A 12,174-nucleotide genomic window follows, 5' to 3' on the forward strand; every position below is an offset into this window, starting at 1 on the left:
TAAATATTTTAAAAATATTTTTTTAATCTTTAAAAAAAATAAAATAAATCTAAGTTATGTTTAAATTGTGTTTTATGTTTTATGTTTAAATATGTGTTTTATGTTTAAATTGTGTTTAAATTGTGTTTCATTTCTGAATGAAAATATTCCATAGATCATGGATGTAACTGAAAATAATTTTAAACTTTTTGTTGAGTAGTCCCATTTTACTAAAGCTCAGTAGCATGTGAAACTTTTGGTTACTCTGTTAGTTTGCTTAGCAGAGTCTTCATAGATGGGTGGTGGGTCCAAATCAAACTGAATTACCAAAAGTTAAATATTAATAGAGACCTAATTAATATTATTACCAAATATTATTACCATTTTTTTTATCATCATTTTAATAGAAAGACCGTAAGGCTAGAAAGTTCTACACCCTGTTTGTTTAATAACGTGAAGTGTAAGGTGACTGAGGTTTTTGTTGTTCATTGATTAATTTGGTCTCCAAGTTTAATACCAGTGTGGAATTTTGAAAGTTAAAATGTAGTTGTTTTGGGGCCACCTGGGTGGCTCAGTCAGTAGAACATCTGACTTCCGTTCAGCTCATGATCTCACGGTTCGTGAGTTGGAGCCCCGTATCGGGCTCTCTGTTGTCATTGCAGAGCCTACTTCAGATCCTCTGTCTCCCTCTCACTCTGCCCCTCCCCCTCTCATGCTCTCTCTCTCTTTCTCTCAAAATAAATAAAATTTTAAAATATATATGTATATGTATAAAAGTTTGGAATTGAACTTATTTTGTAACTGTTGGCTTAAAACTGTGTGTGTTTGTGTGAATTACAGATTTTTTATACATATATTTCTGGTGAATTTTTCTAGCCCCTAAGTCTCCAGAGTTACATTTGGAGCCTCTGAATTGTACCACCATTTCTGTGAAGTGGCAGCAAGATGCTGAGGACACAGCAGCCATTCAGGGCTACAAACTGTACTACAAAGAAGAAGGGCAGCAGGAAAATGGACCCATTTTCTTAGACACCAGTGACCTTCTCTATACTCTCAGTGGTTTAGGTGAGTGAGCCCATACTGCACTTTCCTTTTTTCCTTCTTTTCTGACCAGTTGGGAAAAGAGTTTTTGGATAGAGACAAAAGAACTGACGTTCTGGTGGAAAGAGAAGAATTACCTTTATTACATCACTGTGTATGTCCTACTGCTTAAGTCACTGTTGGTCTTTGACTCAACCACTGTGAGCAAACTGGCAAAACGTCAGGTAAATGTGGTATCTATCTTTCCCCCACTTCTGGACATCTGATTTTCTTTCTACAGTTCACTTCTAGTAGAGTGAGCTCTGATAAATTATTGTGAGTATGTGGTGTACGTAGAATAGGAATGTAAAAAGGAAATATCACCAAATGGTCAGAATTAAGATTAACTCAGAAATTGCCCGAGAGTGCTATGTAGGTGTATTATTTTCCCATGTGAAATCTATCTAAATTATGTACAAAATAATACTCTTACATATGACCCATGTCACTATAAATATTTATTTTTGTAGCTGTAACACAGAAACACCAGAGAAAAAGCATTTAATTTTGGGTTCATCATAGTTCTCAAAGACATCATTTTTGTGGCACCTGAGTGGCTCAGTTAAGCGTCTGACTTTGACTCAGGTCATGATTTCAAGATTCATCAGTTCAAGTCCCGTGTTGGGCTCTGCACTGACAGTGCGGAGCCTGCTTGGGATTCTCTCTCTCTGTCTCTCCTTCTCTCTCTCTGCCCTTCCCACACTCACTCTCACTCTCTCAAAAAAAAAAAAATATATAGATAGATAGATATAGATATAATTAACACTGTTTTATTCTCTGTTCATCCTGTCTTTGCTGAGTGAAGAATTCCAGAATGTAAACATGTTTAGTGGAAAGTAAAGAAATTTGTAGCTATAATAAATATATGGGTATAAACAGATATATACTCAAGGTGTAAACTGCACACTTAGTTATTTCTTAGTTATTTGTTAAAGCAGCAACTTTAATTACGATTACTAACTAAACTCCTACTAAATTGTTATAGCATCTTCTGCACATACTGAAATTTTACAGTGCCTCTGCCTTTCCCTGTCACAGACTACCTTTTGGAGTACAAAATGAAAAAGGCTTGGTGATCCCACTATGGATAGCTCCATTTATTTTTCTGGCCTCACAGCACAAACTGTGAAAACACCATAAGACCTGAGACCCGGCGCAGTAAGAAGCAATGGTGGGAATCTGTTTTTAGAGGCAGGGACATAGGACCCCATCGTCTGTTTCTTAGCAATAGTTTTCCAGATGGCATTTTACTTCTAATCTTGTTGTCTTGGATTTTAACTTAATCTGCATTTGCTTAAATAAATTTCACTGTTGATTCCTGTCACATAGCTTTATAAATGATGAGGTGAAGTTATGTATGTTCCAGGGTGACCTTCCTTAAAACCACTGATGTAGAGATGACATTGGCCCAACCTGTCATCAAAGTTAGGAGCATTTATTTCTAGTCATGGCTTCTCATTCAGTATGCTCTCCCTTTCTGTGTTCATATCATTAATTCAGAAAAGTTGTACTAAGTTTAAAACAGGATTTGGTAAATTGCTGATGAAAAATTATGTATCATAGTATCTCGAGTTTCTTTAGGTTTTTTTTTTTTTTTTTTAATATTTACTTATTTTTGAGGGAGAGACAGTGTGTGAGCAAGGGAGGGCCAGAGAGAGAGGGAGACAGAATCTGATGCAGGCTCCAAGCTCTGAGCTGTCTGCACGGGACTCAATGCAGACTCGAGCCCACAAAACATGAGATCATAGCCTGAGCTAAAGTCAGATGTTTAGCTGATCGAGTCACCCAGGTGCCCCTTCAGTTCTTTCACTGTTAAGGAAATATAAATAAGTAGAAGATACAAAAGATAGGTTCATAGAGCATTCTTCTTGAACATATAAGTCATTTATTTTAGACAAATGAATAATTTATTGGGAAGAACAGTAATGTTCTGCTTGTGAAAAGTTTAGAGAAACAGTTAAAACTTTGTCAATTAAAAGTTATGCTCTAAAATTTAAACATTTTCTATGGGTGCATGTAATGACTTGCTGATCTTTGTGGAAATGTTTTTTGTAATCTGTATAATAGTTTTTAATACTATGAACTTTAATTTCCTTCTGTGTTTTAAAAAAAATCATATATATTGCTGCCTGTGTTTTTATGTTATAAAATCCTCTTTGTGTATACTTTTTGGAGTAGTTCAGCTTAAAAACACTTTATAATGTATAACCTAGGAAATTATTTTGTTATAGTCAGGATATCCTGCCTATTAAAATAACTCCATGTGCCCTGACTATGGACTTGACTGAGTAGTAGGACTAACTGCAGTGCAGGGTAACAGGGGAGTCTCACAGTTGTAGGACTTTGTTGTAGGACAGTGGGTTTCACACCCCTGGAGGTGCCAAGCCAGGACCAGAAGGGCTGACTAGCAGAGAGGCAGTTGTGTGGATCCAAGCATTGTATAGCTGTTGACCAGATCACCTTGAAGATGCCTTTTAATCCTGAGAGCCCTAAGGTCCTTAGAAAGACACTGTTGGGACCTAGCCAAGCTCACAGCAAGTTCAGTGGGTGCAGCCCACTAAGCAGGCAAGTGTTAACAGCTCTCACTCCCATCCTTCTTACTTTTGGCTGTTGGGAGGGCAGTATGTTCTGTTAACTGGACAACTGACCATCTGTGACCATTTTTAGTAAGAGCATCTGGCAGTAGCTGCCTGTTTAACAGAGAGTGATGTGTGTAGAGGGCAGTAGGTTAAGGGAACCCTATCTGTGTCTTGCATGGTGAATACTTGCTTTCATAGAGCTTTTGTACATTAAAGATGCTCTAACTAGAACTGGATTTACTAAGTGGGGCTGGAAATGAAATTTAAATGCTTCTGTTTGCTGATTCCATGTCAATTTGAGTAGCCAACTGATGCCTCAAAATTTCATTTTCATACTAATCCCTTCTCTGATACCCTAATACACATCCTTTTGTTGCTTCTGGTAATTAAGTTTTCAACTAAAAAGTATGTTATTGGGACACAGTCTCCTTGGTAACACATAACAGTTCTTTGTTTCTGAAAGAAAAAGAAAGAAAGAAAGAAAGAAAGAAAGAAAGAAAGAAAGAAAGAAGAGAAATTTCTGTATTTCAATTCATTTAATAAGAATTTACAAATTATTTTTCTAAGTAAGGCATTGTCATACTAAATAAAAAGATTTAACAAATGTGACCTCTGCTCAAAACAAAAAGAATTAAATCAAAAGATACTAACTTTATTTACATTCCCAATTTTCTCCCAAAGTTCTGATTAACTAAATTTAATTGTACTTAGTAATGAAAGTTGTTTTAGAACATTTTACTCAAAACCCTCAAAGCTCAGTTCCCTCAAACCCTCAAATCCCTCAGTCAGGGATGTGGAATGTTTGTTTTTTAAACTGGTTGAAAAGATTCTCGTGTCTTTATTAGTATAATATAAATATTGGCAGAGTAGTGGAAGATTTTGATGTTGCTAGTTCTAGTTTAATGATTTGCAAATATACAGTTTGATTTTAATTAGAAATGGTTTTGGGGGGTTGGGGAATAAGCATTTAGCTTGTCATTTAATGTGTATGTGATTTGTTCTAAATTGTGGTTTGAGATTTTCTTCAAAGTTTTGCATCTTGTGATTATTTTCACGTAGTTGTTCCCCACCCCTGCCCCTTGGCACTTTTCATGTTTGCCTAAGTTTTAAGTAGAATTTTAAAACATTTGTTAAATTTATCACACAATAAACTGAAGCAAAATTAATAGCACACTTGTGTTCCCTGATAATAGACTTTCTGAAATAATTTGCTCCATTTTTTGGTCTGTTTATTTCAGAAATTGACTTTAAATTCTGAAGTTAGAGTTTCTAATAACAAAGGAGACTGTTTTCATAAGCTGTCAGAAACTTAATTCTTTAATATTTATATAATAAGAGGGAAAGGGAAGATTATTATTTAGATGGTGTTGTTGTTAATTTAGCACTTGCCACACTGATAATCTTTAGAATCTACTTTGCCAAAGAATGTTTGCTATTAAACTTCAGAGCAAGCTTGATTAGTGAGCATGAGATTTAGCACCAATTTTACAGATCCAGAATATCAAAAATCATTAGTAACACTTCTGGATCCCTTGTACACCTTCTAAACTCAATCTTTTTTTTTTTTTCTTTCTTTCTTTTGAAAAATCCAAAATCGGATTCCCGGTTATGCAGGGGAGTAGGAGGCAAAAGAAACAGTCCCTCGGCAACAGTGTAATTTTAGAATACCTTAGCCAGTTTATAGGGAAGCATGGTAAAATTAAGTCAGATTTCTGGATGCTATTGTTTGCCATAACAGAGTAGGATTTGGTTGTGTGGTTACAGATCTGAGGAAAGAAGATCAAGAACTACCATTGGTGAGCCCAACTCATATAGCTGGAGGGAATTATAGTCTCTTTAGTTAAGACAGGACAAGATTTTGTGGCGTAAAAGAGACTACTTTTGTCAGAGAGGGTTCATTGTGAACCTTACTATAATAGTGATTTTGTTTTGAAGAGAACTAGAATCACTGAGTGTATGAAATCTGGAAGTCACGTTTTAAGGCAAACCAGGGTCTTTTTAGAGATGGTGTTCCCTCATTCCCCACACACAAGGAAGCCTTAGATAACACTCAGAAAAATCTTTGGCAACATGCTACAGGTGAAAATCCTAGTATTGTGGTTGTTTAGCAACTTTCTCACTGCACCCCTTGCAACAGAGTAAAAAAAGAAACCATGTTTTATAAACAAATCTTCCTGGTGGTGTATAGTTTCAAGTATCCCATACTGACTTTTAGCCTATAAATTCATTTCAAATAATTTGGTGCCTTCATATCAATTACCAACTCAAATGTCATCGCAGATGCCAGGATTCTTCTGTTTTATAAAGTAACATATTATCAATCACATAGACATCATTAAGCATTCTGTCTGGATTAGTGTTGACTTTATAAAGCAGCACTGGTTTCTGTGAGATCACTTTGCATTTATATGTTATCAGATAATTTTTAGGGATTGGTGTAGAAATTCGATTGACGTTATTGCTGTTATTTACTACAGGCAAGATTGCTGGGGACATACCTCACATTTTTTGCCTCTTCTCAGTTCTTCCTGTGCTTTATCACTGTTAAATTCTACTTTTCATAGAAATGGCTCCTCCGAACAGTATCTGATTTCACTGTTTCATTCCTTTCTTTGAAAGAATTATAAAATAAACTCATTTAAATGAAGCCAGTAGACTTCTTACATGAATAATTTTGGGAACCACCTGCTATGTAGGCCAGAAAACTGACAACATGGGAGTACAAATAACGACAAAGGGAGCATGGTAAAAGTATTTCACTTCGCTATTAAATATCTTTTAAGTTACCATTTCTTGTATTGTGTTTAATTTGTTATCTAGCCAAAATACATTGAAACTTCAATGCTGACTTTAGGAAATACTCAACTATTTTTTTTTCTTAATTTAAAATGTTAATCACTTATGGGATCTGAACATGCCAAATATGATAGATACACAGCTCAAATTTTAGAACCTTAATACTTGGAAAATTAAAAAAAAACAATAACTCAAAAGAAACAGAGCATCCATTTCTTAAACAATCCTGTTATTAAAAAAGTACTGTTAATATTAAGACAGTAATGAAGCACCTGGGTAGCACCTGGGTTAAGCATCTGACTTCAGGTCATGATTTTGCAGTTTGTGGATTTGAGCCCCATGTTGGGTTCTGTATTGACAGCTCAGAGCCTGGAGCCTGCTTCAGATTCTGTATCTCCCTCTCTTTCTGTCCTTGCCCTGCTCTCAATCTCTCTGTCTCTCTCACTCTCTCAAAAATAAATAAACATTAAAAAAATTTTAATAAAAAAACATCAAGACAGTAACAAAGGAAATATTTTCATTTGCCAGTTTGCAACAAAATGCAGATTTATGAAACTGTAAGAACTGTACAGAAATTACTGTGCATCTTCTGGTTATCTTTCCTTAAATTTTTCTTGAATGAAAGATTATCTGCCATTCTGAAATATTTTTGATACTCCTGGATGAAAATGTAGATATATCTCTTTGCGTTTGGAAAAATCTTGCCTAGCTTTTAAGTCTCAACCCTTCTGGGAATCCTCTTGCAACCTCAAATGGTGTCAGTCATTCCCATGGTACATCATTTATAATGCTCTATTGTAGGAGGCATTTGGCACTGACAGCTGAAAGAAAAGTATTGGTAAAATAAATTTTATGTCTGCTGCCTGACATAATTTCTGTAACTTATTAACAAATTAAGTCCTGGTTATTTGCCTAATATTTTAGATAGGGATAATAATAATAGCTATCTTAAGTGTATTTGTTAATTTTGAGTGAGTGGGGGAAGGGCAGAGAGAGAGGGAGAGAAAGAAAATCCCAAGCAGGCTCCACACTGTCAGTGCACAGCCTGATGCCAGGGGCTCGAACTCTTGAACCATGAGATCATGACCTGAGCTGAAATCAAGGGTCAGATGCTTAACCAACTGAGATACCCAGATGCCCCAATAATAGCTATTTTAGAACGTTAAGAGGATTAAATGAAATAATGCACATAATGTTTAGCACAGCTCTTAGCAAACTGCATTGAGAGTCTTAAACAAAAGTTAGGTGTTGTAATTGTTGTTAAAAATTGTTCTCCTCCTTGGGTGGAGCCTGGAAATCTGTATTTAAAAATTTTTTTTTCCATGTGATTTACCATGATCACTAGATTTGGAAACCAGTGGTTCCTGAGCTTTATTATCTATACCAGAGATCTTGTTAAAATGCAGATTTTTTTTTTAATTTTTTTTTAACGTTTATTTATTTTTGAGACAGAGAGAGACAGAACATGAACGGGGGAGGGTCACAGAGAGAGGGAGACACAGAATCTGAAACAGGCTCCAGGCTCTGAGCTGTCAGCTCAGAGACCGACGCGGGGCTCGAACCCACTGACCATGAGATCATGACCTGAGCCGAAGTCGGACGCTTAACCAACCGAGCCACCCAGGCGCCCCAAAATGCAGATTTTAATTTAGTAGGTTTGGGTGGGGCCTAAAATCTTTGCATTCTTGCCAACTTTGACAAGCAAGGATCTAGACCAGGGGCAGGCAAGCTTTTTCTGTAATGGGCTAGATAGTAAATATTTTGGGCTTTGTGGGTGTTGTGGACTGAATATTTATGTCCCTATCAAATTCATATGTTGAAGCCCTAGCCCTTAATGTGACTGGATTTGGAAATATGGCCTTTGGGTAGGTGTTGAGAGTTAAACTAGGCGGGGCTCTACTATGATAGGCTGGTGAATTGTAAGAAAAGGAAGAAACAGCAAGAGCTCTCTACCGTGTGAGCAAGGACTTAGTGAGAAGGTGGCTGTCTGCAAGTCAGGAAGAGATCTCTCATCAGAAACTGAACACTGCCAGACCTTGATCTTAGACTTCTCAGTCTCCAGAATTGTGAGAAATTAATTTCTGTTTTTTAAGCCATCTAGTTTGTGCTATTTTGTTATGATAGCCAAGCAGACTAATACAGAGTGGACCATAAGGTTTGCCACAAGTATTCAGTTCTGCCACTATAGCACAAAAGCAGCCAAAAGAAATATATAAATGCATGAATATGGTTATATTCCAACAGAACTTTGTTTATGGACACTGAAATTTGACTTTCATGTATTTTTGATGTATCATTAAGTATTATCAAAATTATTTTCTGAGCATGTAAAAGTCTAAAAACCAGGTATTTGGGTGGCTCAGTGGTTTAAGTATCTGGCTCTTGGTTTCGGTTCAGGTTATGATCTTGAGGTTTCATATGTTCAAGCCTTGCGTAGGGCTCTGCGCTGACAGCACAGAGCTTGCTTGGGATTCTTTGTCTCCTTGTCTGTCTGCCCCTCCCCCACTCATGCTGTTTCTGTCTCTCTCAAAATAAATAAATTAAAAACAATTTTTTTAAAATATGAAAACCATTTAACTGGCAGGCTGACCCTAAGGCAGCAGACCATATTAGTGTATTTTGCCAATTCCAGGTGTAGACTCTGGTTATAGCCTTTGTTTTAAAGTCTATTTTGCCCAATGTAAACATTGCTACTCCAGCTTTCTTTTGACATCCATTTGTATGTTTCCCCATCTCCTCAGTTTGAATCTGTTTAGGTAGGTGTCCTTTGTTTCTCATCAGGTATAGACTCTAATGTGGTTGCTCTTCAAAGTGCAGTCTTAGGATCAGCAGCATAATCAGGAAGTTTATTGAAATGCTGAATTTCAGACTTCCTTGTTCCCTCTCCAGATCTACTGGATCAGAATCTCAGTTTTAACAGGATTCTTAGGTGCTTAGTATGCACATTAAAGCTTGGTAAAGTTAGGTCTAGATGACCTAGTATGTTGTTTTCAAAATAGCCGATATCAATTCTTTATAAGTTAATAACTTTTAGCTTTAAGTTTGTTATTCTTGTTGGAAATCTTTCAGAATTTGTTTTTGTGCCTTCTAGCTTCCTAAATTGCTGACTCTTTTAATTGTCTGGCCAATTACAGTTTTGTTTTGGTTTGGTTTTTTACTGTTTTTTTTAATGTTTATTTAGTTTTGAGAGAGAGAGAGAGACAGCGTGTGAACAGGGGAGGGGCAGAAAGAGAGGGAGACAGAATCTGAAGCAGGCTCCAGGCTCTGAACTGTCAGCACAGAGCCCAACACAGGGCTCAAACTGATGAACCACAAAATCATGACCTGAGCTGAAGTTGAACACTTAACCGACTGAGCCACCCAGAAGCTGCAGGCCAATTACAGTTTTGTTTTTTTTTTTTAATTTTTTTTTTTCAACGTTTATTTATTTTTGGGACAGAGAGAGACAGAGCATGAACGGGGGAGGGGCAGAGAGAGAGGGAGTCACAGAATCGGAAACAGGCTCCAGGCTCTGAGCCATCAGCCCAGAGCCCGACGCGGGGCTCGAACTCACGGACCGCGAGATCGTGACCTGGCTGAAGTCGGACGCTTAACCGACTGCGCCACCCAGGCGCCCCGTACAGTTTTTAATTGTTATTGACACTAAGCCTCTCTTAAGTCTACTTTCACTGCACTTTTTATTGCATATCTTGTTTCTAGTCCTATTTCCCCATACTTTTTGATTTTTACATGGGGGACAAAATGGCCTTTCATGGGTATCATCCTTCAGTCAATGCATTTCTTCTCAAACATCCAGGGAGTGCATGAATCACAGATTCTCAGGTATAATCTTCCAGTTTTGCTGCTGCTTCCCTGCATTTTGTCTGCCACTGAGTGCTCATTCACAAGTTCATTCTTTGATTCTTAGATATTTACCAAGCTTAGTATATGATAGTCTCAATGTTAGGTACTGCCATAATAATGTAGACATGGTCATAGTATTTGAGTCTAGGAGGAAGACCAACAATTAAATAAGCATCTAAAATATGGTGTGATGAACTTTTTGATAGTGGACATCAGATCTCCGTAACATCATTTGGCAGGTGTTTCTGACCTGTTTCGGGGCTGGAATGGGAATGGCTTCTGGGAAGAAGTAACATTTAGGTTGAAATCTAAAGGATGAGTAGGACTCATTAGGCAAGGGGTCAGGGGCAGGTACAGGTTATATGGGAACTAGTAAAGAAATACATAATAAAATAACAATAATCTAAAAGTATACTGTTGGTGCATGGCCTTGTACACTGTAAGTGTAGGCTTCATACAAGTGAAGGGTTCTGAAAATTAAGCCTCACAACTTCATAGTAAACCTGCCTCTGCAAAGAGGGAAGGACAGAACCCAGGAGATGGTCACAGAATGGTGAAATTCACTTGAGTTGTTCAGGAAGTGAGGGGGACCATGTTCCAGAGAAAATGAAGTATTATTATATGAGCACAAAGTGAAGCCAGTACCTGGTAAGCTACATGAGGGAATTTGGGCTTTATCCTAAGGGCAGTGTGAAGACACTAAATGATTTTAAGCAAGCAAGTGACCTGATTAGATTTATATTTAGAAATATGTTTCTGTTGCAGTGTGTAAAATTTAACGCGGAGAGGGAAGATGTGGAACAGCTCAGAACTGCCTCTTCCCTGAAAGAGGAGGTTTTTGTGAGCTTTCTTTTTCACTTCCTTTCTGGTTCAGAGATGCTACAAAAGTCTACCCTCCCTGTTTGCTGCAGTCCCATTGTACATGGCAGTTTTCATGCACACAAATAATAAAGATTTCTTCAGAAAATAGCATGTTCTATTGTTTTAAATCAGTTTATACTCAACCCTTGGAAACTATAATCACTGTATAAAAAATACATAAATGTATATTATATATATAAACATAACTATAAGTATGTATATGTTTATGTATGTGTATATACATATACATGTATATACATGTGTATATGTGTATACCCACACACACATACCCTACTGTTTTATAAAGTGAAGGTATTTGGATGTTTGGTTTATGCTTGTCTTTAAGTCAGTTCTGTAACTGTGTTAAAGTGTTTTAATTTCTCCTTTCCTTTGCTTGCGTCAGCTCTCAAGAGGCATGCAGTCACAAATCTAATGATGTATTCTGTCCCCCTCAGAATACCTAATTACTCTTGATTTGGTACATTTCATTTTAGGCAACTGTGATATTGCCAAGTTAATTACATTTTGTGTTTTTAAATGAACAAGAAAATAAACGAAATATAGCCATGGATTCCATAAACCCATAACATCAACTGTTCTTTGAAGCCACAATGTGAATGCAAGAGCATTTAGTGGTCACTCAAAAGAAGAATATTTTTGAGTCCATTCAGCTGCTATCATTGAGCTTTAGTATAGGCTCTTAGAGCTACAATACTGTTTACAAAGCCCTTGTTAACACTGTGTGAATACAGTGAGTACAGTGTTTTATGGAACTCCGTAGGCCTCAGATAAAGACACTTCTATGCTTGCTTGGTTGTTCTTTTGGACAGGCTTAGGACACAGAAGCTCAGTGGCCTTGCAAATCAGAAGATGAACTCAATTTAGAAATTACTGATAATGGGCTACAGTTAACTTTAAATTCATGCAAATTAATTACCAGTAAATGAATTACAAAATTGAAACCGTCTTTGTAGCATGCAATTTTGACTTGTGTGATTTCTTTTCCTAACACCTCTTGAAGACATTGCCTAGAAGA

General features: G+C 36.8%; 1 protein-coding gene across 1 annotated transcript in view; it reads left to right on the top strand.

Annotated features, from left to right (window-relative positions):
• The window catches only part of PRTG (protogenin), a 124,411-nt gene that overhangs the window by 71,725 nt on the left and 40,512 nt on the right, over positions 1–12,174 (top strand). Inside the window, exon 11 of the mRNA XM_047863017.1 lies at positions 856–1,044. Coding sequence (XP_047718973.1) covers positions 856–1,044 — 189 coding nt within the window. The remainder of the gene's footprint in view (positions 1–855; positions 1,045–12,174) is intronic.

This window comes from Prionailurus viverrinus, chromosome B3 (genome assembly GCF_022837055.1).
Source record: "Prionailurus viverrinus isolate Anna chromosome B3, UM_Priviv_1.0, whole genome shotgun sequence".
NCBI lineage: Eukaryota > Metazoa > Chordata > Mammalia > Carnivora > Felidae > Prionailurus > Prionailurus viverrinus.